At 41.6% G+C, this 20,164-nt stretch overlaps 1 protein-coding gene across 2 annotated transcripts in view; it reads right to left on the minus strand.

Annotated features, from left to right (window-relative positions):
• CABLES1 (Cdk5 and Abl enzyme substrate 1) overlaps window positions 1-20,164 on the minus strand; it is a 72,018-nt gene that overhangs the window by 30,496 nt on the left and 21,358 nt on the right. For both annotated transcript variants that reach the window (XM_050330875.1, XM_050330867.1), the window contains exons 2-3: window positions 6,095-6,166; window positions 3,702-3,794 (exon numbers count right to left, since the gene is read on the minus strand). In XM_050330875.1, the coding sequence (XP_050186832.1) occupies window positions 3,702-3,794; window positions 6,095-6,166 (165 nt within the window). The remainder of the gene's footprint in view (window positions 1-3,701; window positions 3,795-6,094; window positions 6,167-20,164) is intronic.

Here is a 20,164-nt window from a genome sequence, read left to right on the forward strand (position 1 = left end):
TCCAATTGTGCCACCTAGACATGTTTAGAATCACTTCAAGAAAAGCTTTTCACTCTCTAATTCTCACATTTCATTGAAATGTTGTACTAACTACTATGGTTCAGAGTAACCATTATTTTGCAAGAGAGTTCTGACAATGTGCAAAGGTCTAAGACTGTAAAAGCTAATTTTCCAATTTCTTTATGAGGTGTATGCTATGCAAAACTTACTGACCACAAAGTTCTCAACAGAATCAGTAATTTGCTTGATTTGAAGAATAATGTCTGTTTTCTTCAGTGTCTGTCTAGTTTTCATGGTGTTGCACCAAAAGGCTGTGATCAGGCTATGTGATATATGTCATATACACCATTCACATGTGAAATACTGTAGTCTCTTTTCTCATTCCTCTTTGGTTGATATTTGACTGCCAGGGCCCTGCTGCCCAGCACGCAAAGGTAAACAAACAAATCATGGATGCTGTCTGGGTAGCAGCTCTCATTTTGAAGTCTCACAAATTCAAGGGCTGTTAGAAGGTGGCTGAGGGGAATTATGAACTGTGAGGATGCTACAAATAGTCAGCCTCTTGGACTGCATGTGTGAGCATATCCACAACTTAAAGGGCAGCAAAACAGACCTGTCATGATGGTGCTTGGCCTTCATTTACATGTGTACACTAACAAAAAACCCGAGAAAGCAATGGCATGGGGGTGGGAGAGGAACATTGTTTTACTGCTTTTTATATTTGCTCTATACGATAACTGTAGAAATGTTCTTGTCCTGTTTTCACCATTAACTGTTTGTTCAGCTGGCTCAGGTTGCTGTTTAGGTGGCTTGTTTTTGCTACTCTTCTGCTTCAGAGTTTATGAGGGATATCACCAATAAACCTGCTGAGTGAAGTGGGTAAAACCACATGCTGGTGACTACCTGCACTAGTTTGTATGCTATGGTTGACTTATCTTTGTCTTTGTATGGGAAAGTTTATTTTGTGCTATTTTACAAGACTGCTTTGATAATACAGCCTAGGAAACCTAATTTTCTACCTCCTTTAATAAGCCACGTCCTACAAATCCAAAGAAACTGGTTTAACCAGGGCACGGAGCTATCAACAGGAAGCTTTACAAGGACTAGCTGATAAGCTCTGGCCTGAGTATAGGTGTTTTTTCTCTGTGCTAAATAGCTGAACTCTTATTTCAACCACAGTTAATCCTGCCTTGCTGCTGGACTGACAAAGGCTGGACCCAGAGCATCGTCACTCCACATGTGTCATCCACAAGGCTGAGAGGTGAAGAGCTCTCAGTGCCGCAGGAAAAGGACACATCACTTTACAGGTTGAGAGCCGCAAGTAAGGGCAGTTAATAGAGAGAGGAGCCCTGAGCCATCACCCACACCGCAGTTTTCTTTGCTGTGACACTCACAGGCCAGTGAAACAATTACGTGCTAGCTGTTTTAAAGCCCAGTCACCAAATTCACTGCCCAAAAATATATTCAGTGTAGATGTCTTCAGAGCTGGGTCCCTCAAGTTAAGTGAAAGGCTGTGAGAGAAGGGTCGGTCAGGGATTTTGCAGAGAGCTCAGAGAGCCTGACTCCAGCCTAGCTCAGCACCTGTGTCCTGCACAACCATGCATGAGCCCTCTTGAGACAAGGTTTCAGGCATGGAAAGGAGCCTCAGGAGGGTTTTCTATCCATTGCAATACTTGTGCTTCTCTGTGTCACAGGAAACTGGGGAGGACACCAGATTTAAAGGTCTTAAGGTACTCAGAAACACTGTTGATTTTATGATGAAGACATAAAGCAGATCCACCTAAATTTCTAGAGGTCCTCTTCATCCAGAATGCCTATTAACTTCAGTGACTGCAACTGCATTCAGACCACTTAGAAAAACAGAGTCTGGGATCAGCTTACTTACTGCTAGACATAGGAGTGACACAAAGTGTTAACTTCATATTTTATTTTTAGCTAATATCATTGTGGCTCTACAACTGAAGGACAGAAGCTATTTCCAAAACTGTGTCTTATTGTATCTGTATTCTACATAAAGAGATCTTTATTATGATTGTGGAAATATTCTGGAAAACTGTGTCTGCTGATAAAGATAAGAAGCCAGTTGAATAACAGAAGCTTCCTCACTGTTTTCTTAATAAGAAAAATACTCAGTTATATTGTCAGGCATAATGACTGATCTGTGAATTAAGATGAAATGTTGCATATATGCTACAAATACTTCTTACAAAACACGGAGAAAAGAGTTGACAAATCAAATATTTATTCAATCTTTTGCAGGTAGCATTTCTATCAAGTTTATGCATAGATTTTATATACACAAGTCAGAAATTACTCATTCTCTGTGGAATTTGTATAATCCCTTATAAGTATTTTTTGCTGTAAGAAATTCCAAGAGCATACATCTACTTATGCACAAAATGGACTAAAATTAGAGGTCTGCTTTTCAGCATTTGATTCCACATGCATTTGTTCTAAAGACAATAATCAGCTGCTAGTCAGACAACAGTCAAGTCAATAGTTCTGCGTGTGTCTGTTTGATACAAAAGCCGTTTCTAAAACCTCTCAGGGCCACCTTCTGCAACATTTATGTTGATTACTACCTTGCACTGCATTTAACTATATGCGTGAGAATAAAAGTGAAGAAAACTGTTCTTGAGCCAAGTAACACCTACCAGAATTCAATTCATAAAACCTGTGATTCAATGCAGTGTCAGGATTTCTACTGACATGGTGCCATGTTTGATGGAAGTCAAAGGCTACAGGCACAGACCAGTCCACCAGAACATACACAGTTCACAGCCATGGTAGTTTCATGAGAACAGGAACATGCAAGAGTCAACTTTCTGAAGGCCAGTTTAGTCTACATGCAATCTCTTCAGGTGGCCTAGCTCAAACCTATTCAGGTTTGGAAGAACAAGAATTAAAAAAAAAATCACGCGGCACATGGAGAAACTGTCTTTGGAAAATCAGAGAGGGCAGGTATCTCCTTTACAAGCAGGGAGGAGCTAGTTTCACTTCTGAGCTGGATGATACTGCAATAAAGAATCCGTGTTGCTGATGGGAACACCATGCCTTTGCAGTAAGTGAAGTCACAGCCAATCCCTGCGGTACAGGTCCCACTGGTGCCTGTGGCTGGAACCTGGGCAGTCCATGTCCCAGCTTGGGGTGTGCTGCAGCCACAGCTGCACCCCTCACACATTATCTGGAAGCCTCTCTGCCTACACTGGCCATGAAAACAAGGATCCCACGCCTCACCTTGCCATGACCATCCCTGGCTGTGCATTTACCAACCAGTACTCTGTATCCACTAATAGATGCAGTTGAAGTAGCATTGAACCATTGTTAAATCTGGTCTAGGCTGGTTCATCTGTGTGCCAACTCTCACACTTAGAATGTGACAACACCCTCGAAGAAATGCAACCAGATTATGCCTGGTTTACTCCAAGAGCACCACCGATTTTCCTTTTATGCAGGTTATTTGCATTAAGGAGACACAGGTCTTAAGATCTACAGGCTATAGCACTTCCACTGACATGCAGTTCCCTCGAGGAAGGAGTGTGCACTGCAGCCTGCTCCTTCACAGGCTGTGTTGGAGGCCATCAGTATGTATGTGGTGAGTGGCAATGGCACGCTGTGCTCTTGCACAGGGATGCTGATCCCGCCCCTTCCCTCATGCCCCATGGATTGCCTTGCAGAAGCAGCCTTTGCACACACAGTACCTGCCGTTTCTGGTATCGTGTTGCCGCATGTTCTTGATAAAATGAACCTTCTTAAAGTTCTTTGGTCTGGGTGATCCTGAGAGTGTCCGACATCTGAAAAATAAATCAGTTGCGGGGGGTGGGGATGGGGAGAGAAAGAAAAAATACAAGTACTCAGTTCCCTGCTGTACAGCCAAGAAGTCTGCACAAAAGCAGGAAGGAAAGACGAGACAAATGATTCAAGTCACCCTGTGTTAGGAATCAGCAAGAACAATAAAGACAATAAGTCTGGAAACATGACAGCTCAAACAAAAAAAAATATTTAAAATAATAATAAGAAAAGCCACTGTCCCCCTCCCTTCATGCAAAAAAAAAAAATCATAAAAAAATCTCAGCAAAATAAAACTTCCTGTAATCTGCTGTGACAGCTTAGCCCAAGCTTTCAGAGGGAAAAAAATTAAACTAAACCAAAACCTGGTAAATACGCAATTTTTCCACTTGCATCAACACCCACACTTTTGTAACCTCCTCAGCTATTGATATAGGAGACATTAAGGAAAGATCTTTCTTGTTTTAATTTTAGAAAGGTTTAAAATCTCCCATTGTCAAGAAAAATTCCTACTTGCTTTTAACTCTAACTATTACTTTTCATGTCCCTGATAGTATGCAAAACAACTGAAAATAAATTATCTCGGGGAAAAAAAATAATTACGCTTCAAAACATTAAGCCTTAAATCTATTTTACATCTGAATGCACTTTATAAATTGCACTTACAGAAAGAAATTGCCAGAGGGAGGAGAGATGAGAGAAGCAGCAATATCCTTCCCTCCCTCCCCCCTTGCCTCTTTCTAATCAGCTGAAACCACAGCGCATGTGAAAGCTTTCTCTGTTTCATCTCGGCGTAGTTTTGTTGCAAGGCACGGCACAACGCGCAGGCACTGCAGATAATGCAACTCCCGTGCTCCCTGCACAGCCAGGGCTGCTGGACCGAGGCTGCTGTGTCCTCCACGGGAGCTCAGGGACAAGCATCCTTTGCCGGCACTCGGGACGAGTACAGTCCCTCCACGTTAAGCTTCCCTAAACTATTTTTCCATCCTCTCCTCTGCACAGGCAGAGTTCAGCAGCTTCTCAAGCCCAAAAGGTCCTTTTGTTGGACTGAAACTACAGACCACTGGTCCCAAGCCACCAGGGACTGCCAGTCCTTGTTGCTGTACCCAAACACCACCATGCTGTATGGGCATACCCCAAGAGGGAGGACCCCATCGCTCTGGCTTTTCTGCTTTCCTCCTGTTAGTAAAATCCTTGAGATTCCCTCATCCTCTGGTTGCAATTAGTCTTGTTAGCTTCTTCACAGGAAAATACCAGCAAGAGAGACATCCTACCACCAATTCTGCAAATTAGCAAGTAAAAATACTGCCTGGCAAACCGTACTTTGTTTATATCTTTTGCCAATTATACATGTTTGAATTACTTACGAGAACGCTTCATAACATGCTGGTAAGCATGCAACAGTAAGCTTTGTAAAAATAATCAAGCCTTGGTAGTAGGCCAATTGGTACAGCCTCTGCTATTAAGTCTTTGCTTCGAGGTAGGGAAAGACAGCCAATCTGCATGTGGATAAACAAGACTATAGGCTAAACACCAATTTAAAGCAGCTGAATTACAGGTCCTAAGATAAAGAGACAGTCAAACTTAGGCTGCTGTCTTGCTGAACAGCTGACCTGGAAGCATTCCGTGCATTGGTCAGATTACTGACCAGCCAGTTTCTGAACTGTTAAGCAGTTGCTCCATTTTCCATTACCCTAGAGGATTGCCTAGTGACTAATTACTGTGGTCCCCAGAGAAGTAAGCTGTGGTCTCCCAGATGCAGAAACAAAACCGCACTGAAGCTGCTGATACAATAAGGATGAGGGCAGATTTATTAGGGGGGTAGCAGTCACAAACCTACCAGCCAACATGCAGACAGTAATGCTGGTAACCAAAACAAGATTGTATGTGCTGAGAGAACAAACAATAAAAATCCATAAAAAATAAAAATACTAAAAATATCAGCCTTCAAAAACCTCCCTATAATTAACCATCTGTACTTACTTTTTAAAAGTACCACATATGTTAGGGACTAGCCATTCATATTGGTGACAACTACACTTTTCTATTCATCAAATCTGACATTTTAATTCCTGACATTTCACCTAAATACTGACTTTTTGTTAATGACCTAAAGCCAGGGAATGTGTAATTCATATCATCTACAACCTTGCAGGGCTTGATAGGTTTCAACACTTTTACTCACTACGAAGAACACCTTAACGTGAAGACCCAGCCACTTTTCAACAGGGGGAGGGGACAGCAAGTCTGTCCATGCATGTGCTTTACAGACAAGAAGCCAGAGAGAGAGAGTAAATAAAATGACCTCCTCAGTGGGGCATTTTCCTCGATGTCCTCCAGAGTCTCCAGAGAAGATCGCTGGGAGATCAGCCGACGTCTGCAGAGGAAACAGAACATAAAACATCACCTCTGATTAGAGGGCACGAGAAAGTCCTCAGAGAGTCTCAGAGAGATTAAGCAAAGATAACAAACCAGCCTTCACTAGCCAAGCCATACCTCTGGATATTAATACATTTTGTTCCCTTATGCTTATCTTAATCTATTTGATTCTAACCAGAAGCAAATGTACTCCATACAAGCTTCTACAGCGAGATAGAAGTTGAAACTTCGCAACAGCTCCTCCTCAGCTCCTTCTCCCTTCTGTCAAGGGTTTAACACCCATCTAACACCATTCCCACATGTGCTGTGGTATAGCTTGCAATGCTACAAATACAGTGCTTTGATAAAATAATGCAGATGTAGATCTACAGAGACTGCCTGTCATTCACACTGCCACACTTCTCTTTGCCCCTCGCCCATTTTACCAGATAAATGCCACTTGTTTCTCAGTGATGTTAAGCTCATCACTCCTGTGAGGAGTCCCGCAGAGAGATGGAAGATTACAGTGCTGGTAGCACTGAGTACAAACCAGCAGTTTAGAAAGAAACTCTGGCCATCCCTGTGAGCAGCACAGGTGAGTTTAGTTCTGTTTTAAACCATTTTCCTATGGCTGAGTCAGATCCTTCCTCCACCTTCAGTGAAATGAAGTATGGAAATCTTAGCATTACAAGTTTTCCAACTAGTAGGCAGGGAAGAAGCCCCAGTACAGGCTTGGTTTTAGTAGGAATTGCTGCTCCACAACCTTTAAACACCCTGACAGCAGCACAAAACAAGGAACTGCACCCAGCCCTCCAAACGACACTGTAAATACCAAAAATGAATGTGTAAGATACAGCCCACCTGCAGACGCCTGAAGAAAAATTAAGCTGGCAATCACGAAAACTACTCCGCCGTCGATGGGTGTTAAACAGCTGCAACAGCCAGCAGTGCCAGGGCACCGTGCCCCAGCACCTGGCTGGCAGGAGGAATGCCAGCACCCATCGCTCCCTGGGGCCACTGCTGAGGCATACAGCACCTCAATAGTGATTTAATGAGTATGAACTTAAACGAGAAAAGTATTCGTAGACTACCATTATTTTTTGCCCAATTCCCACTGAGCTGCCTTACTCCCTTGATCTGCAAGCAAAGAGGTTTCCAGAGCGTTATGAGCACTCCTATGCTTGGAAGTATGCTCATTAATTTATTCCTGGGCTGTATTTTCACAATAATTTGTTTTCTCTGATGCCAGTGTAAGCAGTTTCTAATCCTTCTTGCAATTCCCTTGCCCCTTCAGCTGCGCTGCTACAACTGTTCCTGCAGCCGTGCTGCAAATCTGATTACCAAAATGTTTTTCAGTTCAAAATATCTTACTGAGGTTCAGTGATTCAGTTTGCTATTAATTCAAACACTAGATCTCTATCACTAACCCCCAGACAACAGATTTCAGGACAATTTGAATATGTATGTGGCTTTTTGTGTACTTGGAAAATCATAAAAAAAAAAATCTCAAACAATTTATAGATCAACTAAGTGTGAAGCTTAATCCTCTTAGGAAAATATGCAAACCTAAATCCCCTCAGGCTTTGTCTAAACTAGGATTTTAGAAGATCTGGTGCAAGATAGGATACACCTTCAAAATGCTAAGAAAAAATAAAATCTGCATTTCAGAATGTGCTGGTATAGACAAGCAAGAAGAGACCAAACATTTGTCTCCTGCACCTATGGGTGCTCCCTTGGCTCCATCCACAGTCAGAGAAGATACAGGAATGCTCTTATAGGGAGCGATTCAGAGCAGGAGTAGCTCCCGCTCCATTTTCAGTTTCATTGATCCGTAAGCAAAAGTTGGAAGTTTCAGCTACCAGCACTACTGATGCAGCAGATGACAGCTGACAGCTTTTTAATACCTCTTTATACGTCATTACGCTTAATAACACACTTAAATAATGGCACCCTCCCATCTTGTGGTGTTACAGTGCCAAAAGCGTACTTGGCATGTTGATAGTCAAAGAGAGATAAACAACAGTACAACCTTGCCACCTTCTTCCTATTAAATTTATCAAATTAGTCACACTGTATTTCCTCTAGATGCCTGTGAGATGCCAGGCGCTTGTACAACACCAGATGCATATTCCAGCCGCCACTACAGCCCTCTTCCAAGCCTCTCCTCGTCCAAAGTTATGCCCCATCCTCAATTTCATTGACAATGACTTGGCAGACACGGGTTTGAAGACCCTACACTGGCATCTGTTGTTAAGACAGACGTGCTGGTTGGCAGAAACACATAACTGTATTTCATCAGCTGGTCATCCAGTTGCCTGCTGACTCTTAAGATTCCTCTGGCTTCCTTTGCTGGTCTTAACTTCTCAAATCCAGCACCAGTGATGCTGCCTCATGATTTTCTTGCTAACCTCAAATGCAACACAGGCTGGAAGGAAATCGCTGCCACCCCTCTTAGCATGAAAGACCTCACGCTGATTTTCACTGGTGGTGATTTTGCAGTATTTTGGGTATCTAACATGGCAAGTGAGTCTGCACAAAGGATGGTAGGGGGGACGTTCTTTGTTCATCCCAAGCTTGGGAGAGGAGCACTGATACTTGAGCTCCCTCTCAATTAGTGCATAACATAAACATAACTCTGAATAAATTCATCCAGGAAGGAAGGAAGCAAGCAAGCAGATAATCCCCCACAAATCAGTGAAGAAGAATGGGTCACACAGAAGCCTGCAGTGATATAAATGGGGACTACTGCAGCCAATCCTCTCTCTGGACTGGCATAGGTAGCAGTGAGACCAAGGATATCCAGCCCAGCACCCAACACAGCTAAAAACTGCCACATCTTTCACCTCACTCCAGAATTATTAGTTTTAATCAGTTCAACTCCCTGCACCGCCAAAGAAGCACCAAAGAGGCGGATTTGAAGAAACTCTGTTGAAATCAGTTCATACTGTCTGGGAATCACTCCCTCTTTTCACTGAAGAAGCTCAGCCGCAGTGAAGTATTTGCAATTATTCCAGTTTATCTTAAATCTTTATTTCAAGGCCTAATTAAGATGACCTAAATACCAATATTTTATAAGCTTTCCACAGCTGGATATTATACCAGAAATGCCAACTAATGAAGCTACCTGCTGTGAACCAAGTCGCATCCTGTGCCACACACAGGGGGGGAAAAAAAAAAGTTTGGAAAGCTTTGGAAAGCAAAGCTTTTGAAAGGGTCTTCCAGGGAATACAAGGAAAATAATTTTTTCATTGACTTCATTAAGAATTAATCACCTCAACTGGTGTTTAATGTTTAAATTAATCATCTTTCTTTCTTCAGGCAAGCACCCAGGGTTTGTCTATACAACTTCTAAAAGAGTTACTTCTCAAAAATTGATTAACATGCCATAGCAGCTGGTATATGTAGACACTTGCACTGAAATAACCCAAACTATTTTATATTACAAATCAACATCATTCTAATGTAAAGCTACGTTAACACCTATTTTATATTGAAAAATTTCCTATTTCAATAATAACTAGGGAAAATCCTCCTATTGTTGAGGAAGAGTATGTGCAGAAGTATTCAAAATAGCACTGTGTGACTCATGCAGGATTCAGGCTTTGGGTTAAGCCTTTTAGCAGATGCAATTTCAATATAAAATGCTTTAAAACTTGTGTGAGTGTCAGCCAGTTAGCACACTAAAATACAATTGCTCTTAACAACCGAATTAAAGATGTTTCAATAAAAATATTTATTTTTCCTAGTTCACAGAAAGCCTTAAAAAATTTCTTCTAGTTTGATCACCACATTCCAGGCATACCAAACTCACCCCTCTCTCCTGTAGGACAATGATGGTCCCAATGAAGATCACAGACTTTTTTTTTTGTTTAAAAACCATGTAATATCACTTTCCCTTAAAAACCTATCTAAAATATTTTTTGTCTGTTTCCTTGCTGTTGTTGCCTGTGCATGAGCCCAGAAATAACCACTTCCTTACCATCAAATTCCAAGTCCAGTCCAAAGAAAGAAACTGAAGAGATATTTGATGCCCTGGTATTTTAAATGGCACACTCTGTGAGTGCTGACCTTGCGCTTTTGTGTCAAAGACCCCAGAGAATCGGGGCCTGTTTCTTAGTTACCTTTTAATTAAGATATTCATGACCCTGTTTGCATACTGGATTTATCTTTGACCAGCTGTCTGAATCCCTGTGGAAGTTTCTTAAAAGCTAAAGTGTGGTCTTCGTTTCCCTTCACCAAAGTCAGATTAATATGTGGCTCAGTTGCAAAACTGAAATAAAATAAAAGGGCAAAAAAAAAGAAAATAATTACAAGGATAAATAAAAATCAAGCAGGTCTGCAACCAAAAGAGCAAACAGTCAAAGCAAGTAAACTGCAAAAATATTCACTGCAACCACCCCATCAATCAGTGGAAAATTATCTTCACTGTCAATTGCTGCAAAATACTCAGCTCAATTATGTTAAACACACAAAATCTCAAGCCACATAGACAGGAGGTGATAAAAAAAAAAGGAGCTGCAATCAGAACACTGGATAAATTCATCCAGGAAGGAAGGAAGCCAATGATAATACAAGAGATAAAGAAAAATAAATCCATATGTAATGACTTTCTAGCACAGCCACAAAATCAGGAAGAAAAAGCAGCATTTTAAATACATCTTAAGTTGAGGATGTGTTTTCTCTCCTGCTTCTACGAAGATTACAAACCTACAACAGCTGAATCCAGTAGTGTGGGTGCTGCTGGCTCCCAGAACAAATACGTCCCTTCAGGCCAAGCTTCTTCACTTTGTCTGGGACAAATGCATCCCTTCAGAGACGCAGTAACGATGGGACACATCATCAGAACACTTGCTGGCTGCGTTAACACTGATGGGAGAACCTGGGAGGACAAAACAGCTGAAGACTGTTGGCAGTCTGTTCACATATCCACTAGGTCACATCCTCCCTTCCGGTGGCCAGGGAAAATGAACAAGAACCACATACTACCCTAAATGGGTACACAAGGGGAGTGCAAAGGAAGTAATCACAAAACTTGCAGTGATTGGGAACGAGATCAGAATACCTGTAAGGATAACTCAGGGACTGCCTACAGGTGTGCATTGAAGGGTTTCTCTCTGCCATCCATTCACCTTCTGAAAGGTGCCAGCTTCAGACTCATAGAGGAGGTCTTGCTCAAAAGCCAGCCTAGTCCTTTGCAAGCACTCCCTGGGGAGCTACCAAAAAACACAAGCTCTGTTGAACTTGTTTTGAAGCTCCCATAGGTCAAACCAGGCAAAGCATCACTCTGATCCTACTTCTATAGACAGGTACAGCAACCCCAGGGCTGTTCTTATATCAGGCTTCATATTGTTCCCTCCAGCACCAAAATGGCTTGAACAGTAAAAGGAAAACAAGGAGAGTATTAAATGAGATCTAAGATTAGGCTCCTACATGCTAAAATGAAAAAAATAGCTAAATATATATATATTATATTACAATATTAAGGCTACAAATATATCTTCGAGGCTACTCTGAGTTTTGAATAAGGTACTTCTACCATTCTTTTCCCTAACTTTGTTGGAGCTGGATTTGGATATGAACACAAGTGCAGCTGCTGTTCTCCCCAGGCCAAGGAAGCAGGTATCAGCAGATCTACCAGATGCAGGCCATACCCGCAGGGCATCACCCCAGGAAAACCTAAATGCCACTTCTCTCCAGCTCCTGAGGAGCTGAATGCCTCTGCCCAAACTCCCAGGCTAAGCTGTGACAATTAATACACTCTTCTGAAATATTATACAAGACATCAGCTGTGAACGAATCCCCATTCACTTCCTGACCCCTGACTTCATGACCCAGCATGAACCCAGATGAAAGATCCGCTAATGAGTAACCTCTCGCCCTCCCTCTGAAGTTTGTACTGGGATTCTTAAGTCCCAGCTCATTTTCTTCCTATCTTTTGCCAATATTACAGGAAGACAAACACAGGAAAAGCAAACCCTGAGACTACTGAAAATTATTAAGGGAAGCAGTTTCCAGGAGCTACCCAAACAGATATAAAGCAGCTTCTAATTGTGTGCTATCATAATTATACAGCGGAGCAATTCTCTTCAAAGAACATCAAACTCCATTTAGAACTTCCACGCTGCGCAGCATATTGTCGAGGCTGCCCACGGTGGGAGTTGAAAGCATCTGGCACACATTGAAAATGGGTTATTTTGTTAATTCAGCAGCCCAACCCAAATACACGATGAACATACCAAGAGCTCTCCATTTAGCTGTCACCTATGTGCAGAGAGGATGCTAGTATGGCTCAAGACCATAGCCTTCTATAGTGGGCTGTGAAGCAAAGTCTCCAATGCAGAATTCCTGAACTAGCAGGACTCTCAACAACCTGTTCTCTTGGGAGATGTATTGCAAGGAGAGAGACCATCAAATCTAGTGATAACTAGGAGAATAATGCCTTGCCAAATGTCTCCTCGGTCTCCATCAGCTTTTTGGGGCTAAGCAGAAAGATGGACAGAAAGCAAGGGGATGAAGGGAGAGCAATGGCACGGACATGGCTCCGTGTTACATACTCCTCCTAAACCAGGCGTCTCTTTTGCACTGAGTATTCCATCTGTATTGCCATCCAACTCATTCTCCAAGCCTCATCCTCCCACAATACCAAAGCTTTGAAATACACAGCACTCAAACTGCTGCCTGCTGACCTGTCTGCATGTAACATCTCCTTGTCATCCCAAAGGCAGGATGTAAGTAAGAATTAAGTAAGAATGAAGAAAGAGGTAAGAAGCAATGAAGAAAAATAAACATGACAATACTGAGGTATCCTGCTGGCCTTTCACGGTGTGCCAATGCAACATAATGCTCTGTTGACAAATTATTGTGTAGCTTTGCACATGTGATCCTTCAAATAGTGCAAAAAATTCTAGCACAGCTCTGTCCCAATGCCCCAGAGGGATCACCTGGGTCTAGTTAGATCAGATATAAAATCAGGAGGACTAGCACTGCAAAGAGGCAAGGGACTTAAACTAGAACTGCTGAGAAGCAAGATGTTCACTGACAAAGCATTTGTATAGTGTGAATGTGTATATGCAGGTGTGCAGAAAAAAGAAGGCATGGTAAAACTGGATTTTTGGACTTTGGAGTTTTTTTAGCCTCTTGCACAATTCAACTTGATATACTAAGTAGTAGTCTTTCTAGAAGAAAAGACTCTGGGAAGAACTTGATTCAAAATTAGGCACTGATATGAAATCTCCAGTGAAGGGAAAAAACATGGTTTAGCCTAGGGAGAATGGAAGAGCTGTCACCACATGTTGTTGACTCTGGGGGACATCTAATTTTCACCTTCCCCAGCTGCATTCCCAATTCACCAAAGACAGATCTTGTTTGAAACCTACCACCATGGTTCAGTGGTGGACTTGGCAGTGCTGGGTTAACAACTGGGTGCAATGAAGTTAAAGGTCTTTCCTACCTACATGATTCTACGATTTTATCTCCCCTCTGCAGGCAGCTGCCTCTGCACCCAATCCTCCTACTGCTGGCTCTACCCAAGCCATAATGAGGAGCTACAGCTGCAGTTCAGTAAGATTCATTTAAAGATAGCAGAGCTCACACAGATCCTGAAGTGCCCACATTCTCTATTAGAGAATCTACATTCTCTATTATCTTTAGCCTATGATTTACTGATTCACTGTCTTCCCTTTACTGACTCTGCAGCAGTATGATAGCTTTCAGAAGGCTTCTGTGCAGTGATTTGTTTTGAGTATGCCTGAACACTGCCATAGCTATATTTTTCAGAACAACCATTACCTCATAACCTAACACACATTATCATGGTAAGACCTCAGTGGGCACCAGTTTAATTAGACACACTCAAAGCTAGGAAAGAAGCAAACAACAAGATTAATCATCTGACCTTATGAAAACAAGAATATTTGCCAAAGCAGATACAATAGCACTGTAAAGAACATACAATTTGTCCATTTTTATGTCTATTTTCTACAGTAAAACCCACACCATAACAGCCTTTGACTCACCAACATTAATCTAACAGATTCTTCGGGTATCATTACTGCCTGACAAACTCTGTGCATTGCAAAACACTGAATATTGAGTTCTGTCCACAAGCAGTGTTTCTCCTTAAACACCATAACCTAAGGAAATGAAGAATCAATGTTTACACCAAGCACTTGAGGAAGCCACACTGCAAGAGTGCAAGTCTTTAAAGAATCAAACCACAAAATGCTGTATTTCAGAACAGTCAAAGTTCTGGAATTAACTAAGAAACTTGCTTGCAAGTCATGGCTATATGCAGTATATACCATAATACATGGAAACACATACATGCACTACTAAATCACCTGAAAAAAATGCTTTAATTCTAGCCTGCATACATAACCATGCAATTAAAACTGCTGCCTTATCCTGTTTGATTTCCTTTATTTCATTTGTGGTGTTTTTACCATAATAATGAGCCCAACCTCATCTCCCTGGCTTATTCCAGATGCACACATGCTATCTGGGAAGACATATTCTGCAATCCCGTATCTTAACATTCTTAGTAGAGATCTGAACAGACACTTAATCTCACAGCTAAATAAATGTATCCTAGACACTGTGAGTTGTCTGGATAGAGTTATTCTGGTGAAGAAAGAAAAGTCCCCTATGTGAGTAGGGCATAAAGACCAAAGCAAACAGGAGAAAGCTAGCATAGGGCATTTCATGCATGAGATATGAATGCTGCACAGGTGGTGGCAATCTGAGTGTTTACTGGTGCATACTTTGCATTTAGTTCTGGCTACATTTCCTAGAAATTCCCTTGGGATCAGGCATTTTACCCAGCATCTCATTACATACCCAAGAGTCATTACATACCCTGCTTTCCTTAGCCTGCATTGCTGAAGACCAACAAGTAAGTTCATAGCATTCAGAGATCAGCTATCATACTGGACAACTTAGATATCTTAACTTTCTGATATCTGTGGTAAAGCAAGACAGTCCAGTGTCATAATTTTAAATATTATTTAAATATTATTTTAAATATTATTACATCCACAGGAATTAATGCCTTCATGCCTGTTAATTCATGCACAGTCAGTTTTAATGCCAAAGACATTTGAGTACAAAAATATATATTTACTTAAAATACTACATTTGCTTATGCTTTACTAAAAAATTTATTTGTAACACTGGAGACACAGTTCAAAGACAGTACCACGAGATCCATTATTAGGGTAATAGCAGATCCTTACTGTCCAGCAGAACTTCTTCAACCTACCTGTGAGCTTGAGAATCTGGGGCTTGAAGGGGGAGAGCTCAGTTCTTCCCTGCTCTTCTCACTAGGGACAGATCCTGAAGCCACCCAGTATAATTGCTCTGGGAAAAGCAAACCACCTCCTCTTTCCCTCCATCCCTGCCACTGTGATTGGGCATGGCATCTTCCTGATACTTGGCACTGCGTTTATAGATGATAGCAGAGGGTTAGATAATTTTCTTCTCTCTCTATTGATGTCCCTTGCTCAACACAGTATATGGTAATTGGCACATTCCCAGCCTGAGGTTGCTCTTCCCTGGTACAGATCTTTATTAAAAAGTTAAATGTTTTCAGAAACCAGTTTACTCCATTGCAAATATTTAGTTCTGCAGGGCAAAAGACCAGTTACAGACCAAACACAGCGGTTCAGCTTATCACAAGTACCCATACAAAAATCAATCATGGTTTAAAGGGTGACATTTAAGAGACTGGATTTCCACAAGGAATCCTCACTTACCCCAGCTCCCAGTAAGCAAGTATTATGGGAATCCTCATAATACTGGTAACTTTTGGTTGTCTTGCTGTATTTGCTCACTGTTAAGGTACAGTGGGTGTAGTAGTGTCCAATATTTAGAGAAGCTGGCCAAGAAGCCTCCCCACCTGTTTTCACAACAGAGTAGTAGTGACGCAGTCACCACAATGAAACTTACACTGACTTGGCAAATACAGCCTACATCTGCAGGCTGGAGAACTGCCTTTCCCAGGATATATACGCCCCCAAGAGCATAGATGGCAATCGGCAGAAGTCCAAGACTCAGAAAGCATCTCCCTACTCCCTGTTGAAAGCAGCCTCTTCCAAAGGCACCATCCCCACTCACACAGGGAACATGTGCTGCTCTGCCACCCCAGAAACAGCTTGATGTGCAGACTTGATAGGTTCCCAAACTTATGGCCTTTTATATTCTTATATTCCCCATCTACTGTCACAGAGCTGGGTTATCTGAGGTACAGAAATAATATTTATTCTGGTAATCTGAGCTTAGTAAATTACGTAATTATTAGAGAACTGAATTTTTCTGAGTGCCAACTAGTTTGCTGGCCAGCAAACACCTTATAATGAGATATCAGTTTCCAATCAGTTAGGGGAAAAAAGAACACAAAAAAATCAAGAAATTTGGACAATGCCCTTAACAACATGTTTTAAATTCTGGTCAGCCCTGAAGTAGACAGACTGTTGGACTGGATATTCTTGAAGGTTCCTTCCCACTGCAATATTTTATTCTATTTTATTCTAAAAGCAGGTTCATTAACACACCAAAAGTGAGGAAAGCATTCTGCTAGACTGAGTCTACTGATACTTTATATTATCAGAGCAATAAAAAGCATCTCATAGAGACAAATCTGGCCAACACAGTGCCATTTAGGAGACTGCTTCAAGATAAGCATTATTAGAAGGCCAGCACAAGACCCAAATTTCACTTTTCTGTACCTGCTGAGTTCCTCTGCCTTGGTTCACTCATGTCAGTGCTGTGTTCTCCATGTAAACCATGCCGTGCCAGAAAAAACAGAGGCAGAAGCTCAGGCAGATGCAAGAGCAGGGAGCCCTCTTAAAGTACACTGACTGCTGTATCAAATAACTCCAGTGATGACTCCTCAGATGTTCAGTCTCTCCCCAGCACACCCAAAAGATATGTTGCATTCATATTACGCAGTGAACAAGGGAAGAGGTTGGCTGACCTACTAGTAATGTTTGCAGTGATCCTCTTCAAATGTCTACTGAGCCCTCAACCTGATCTAATCTACAGTGCATATAAGCAAACAATTAGATAAAGCAACCATTAAAGCAAAATAATTAATAACTAATTATTGTTGCAACCCATCTCCTGGTAGATATGACTAAATGATAATGGGTTCACACCCTGACCTTAAGTGGAGTCTGGGAGTTCTGAGTTATCCAGCTCTTTCCATCACAAATAACCAACACAAATGTTACGCTGCCTATGAGGAGTTTATATAACCTGTACATTACTTCATGTGCCTATATACATAGGAGGTGGGGGGAAAAAATCTAAACATGCCAGTAAAGTCACAGGAGAGGCAGTTTGATAGTGGATCTCCCTCCTCTGCTTCCGAGTCTCAGCAGAGGCAGGGATGCCTTCCGTAATCCCCCATTTGATGATGGACACCTCCCTTGTCAATAGGGATTGTCAAAAGCTTTACTAAAAAACCATTTAGAAGGGTGTAAGGCACTATTCAACATTTCCAAATCGTCCCAGCAGTCAAAGCTAGCTGCCCGACCTACCAAGTGTCTGGGAAGCACAGGAGCAAATCACGGCACCAAACCTGAAATACACCCATCACAGGAACCTGATGAGCTGATGTGGTGGTTGGTTCTTTTAAAGTTGAGGGGTGGCACCCTTAGTCTGAATGATTTCCAGGGTCTGACAGGAGTAGTGTTGTAACTGCGGTCACGTTAAGTCGAACCTTAGGCAGACCTTTGGATGGCAAAGGCCTGTAGATGACTGTAGATGCAAAAAATTACTTAGCTCTTCTTTAGCTGAGACTCTTGGTTTTTTCCTTGATGGTGTTTTATTTCTTTATACACGTGCACTCTTTAGACAGCTTTAGAAAGAAAAAACACTAAGCCAATGCAGGAAATGGATATATTTGATATTTAAGGCTTTGCCTATCTGTGTGGAACAAATCAGTCACATTATCATTTCCCTAGGGTGAACAGGCATAAGGATAGAATCCGTGCAGATTAAAGATTTTTCTGGTTTCTCTGCTCTCCCCCTTCCTTTCTCTCCTCAAAGTCTCTGCACTTCCACCAGCAGCCTTTGGAGACAAAGAGCCCACGACTGTCTTTCAGAGTTGTGTTTACTGCCTAGTCCTCCCTCAATCGGAGGATTTTTCTTGATGACATAAAACAAGACACTTTGTCATCTGACTCAGTGGCAATTTTAAAGCTCTGCAATGAATTGCAATGAATTTGCAGCTCATTAGCAATGAATTAAGTTGATGAAAGGTCACAAGGAACCAAGGACAATTTTTACAAAGCATCTCCAGGCAGTTTTTCCAGACCATCAGCTCTCTTTTGCTAATCAAGGAACACATCTTGCACTCTTTAGAAAGTCAAGCGCCTGTTTCTCCATAAAAAAATCCCAAAGTATTGCCTAATGAAAGACATAAAGAGTCCTTCTCATGCTAAGGGAACACATTTCAGGATTCTGCTCACATGTTTTTACTCGGGGATGCTTTGATGTAATAGCAGGGGAGAGAAATTTTGAAGGATTTACAGATTAATCAACCAGAGCATGGATGTAGGTTAGGACTGATACAACCGTGCTCCTCTGGGATATTACCCGCAGCTCAACTTTCTGCAGATGAAATGAAACACGCTTTGGGAATGCAAATGAATTAGGATGTCACAAAAAGTAATTCAATTTGCACCAGCACGGTTTTGAATTTGGTTAGTTACCTACAAGATCTTTATTTAACTGTAAACGTGGTACAATACATAGTATGATAACTGATTTGAAATTCTTTTTACTGTTATTTTAAAAATTAGGCCTGATAACTTCTAACAGACTTTCAAGTCATGTCTCTATTATACAAATGTCTATCTCTATGCATTTGCACACTTATGTATGCTCTGTAACCGATCTGCACAAGAGTAGGATCTTTCATACACATAAAAACAGGGGTAAGACTTTCATTCATTATCACCACTATGGAAGAGATAAGTGGAACAAGACAGCTCATTAGTCATCCTCCTTTTCAATCCTCAATAACCACAGAGAGAGCTTGTATTTTTACTGCAGGCATTGTCTTACATCAAACAATTTGTAGATAAGAAAAATCAATTCTCTTCCTCAAGGCACATAAGCAAGTATTTTGATAGAAAAGATGAAACAGCATTAGAAATTAACTGTAACACTTCTTTCCTTCCCTAGCCGCTAGAGCATGTCCACTAGGATGCATTGCTAATATATAACTGTATTATCCAGACTGACAAATTTTGCGGAGTCTGCTGTTTTGGTACTACAGAGCACAAGCCATTAATAGCTGACTGCCTCATTCAAATGAAACAAGACAATTATCAGCTGTAACTTACACAATTAATACTACTGCTGCCAGCATTTTCAGCAGAGATTTGATTCTTTTATAGCTCATTTGAAGTCTTTAGGGAACGTGTTATTAGTACATCTGTCCTCCTGTAAACATAATTATCATGTAAAATTCCATTTATCATGCTGATCAGGAAGCGCTTTCTATCAGCCTTTCAGCCTGGGAACACTGATAAACAGGCAAGGGAATTTGACTGCCCCAGCTAACCTGGACTGTTCTCACTGCCAGGAGCATTGCTGTTGCTTTGCAGCTGAGCCCGCAGCAATTTTCTGAATAGGCACAAAGCTTTTGCTAACCTCTGACTTTGGTGTTTGAGCTTGGGGTACATCATCCTGGACACTGCTTGTTTGTGTCATTAGTCGATTTTGTTCTCCCACAATTCTCTGCTCCTTGCTTATCCCCAAGACTGAGACACTTGTAGGTATGCAGGCCAGTGGAGCAGCTGCAGAGGGAGCCGGCAGCAACTGGATTCATGTGATCATGATCCTTTATCAGTAGCATAAAGCAAGACCACATCACAGACAACAGGCAAGACCTACTTCAATGCAGCATCACTTTTAATACACAAAAACAGGCTTAGGCCAGGTATAAACAGACATCAGTTAAACAGATGCCGACCAACAAGATACTGAATTTTGTCTAAAACGGCTACGAAGT

Source organism: Myiozetetes cayanensis, unplaced genomic scaffold (assembly GCF_022539395.1).
Source record: "Myiozetetes cayanensis isolate MyiCay16 unplaced genomic scaffold, myiCay2020 scf1, whole genome shotgun sequence".
NCBI lineage: Eukaryota > Metazoa > Chordata > Aves > Passeriformes > Tyrannidae > Myiozetetes > Myiozetetes cayanensis.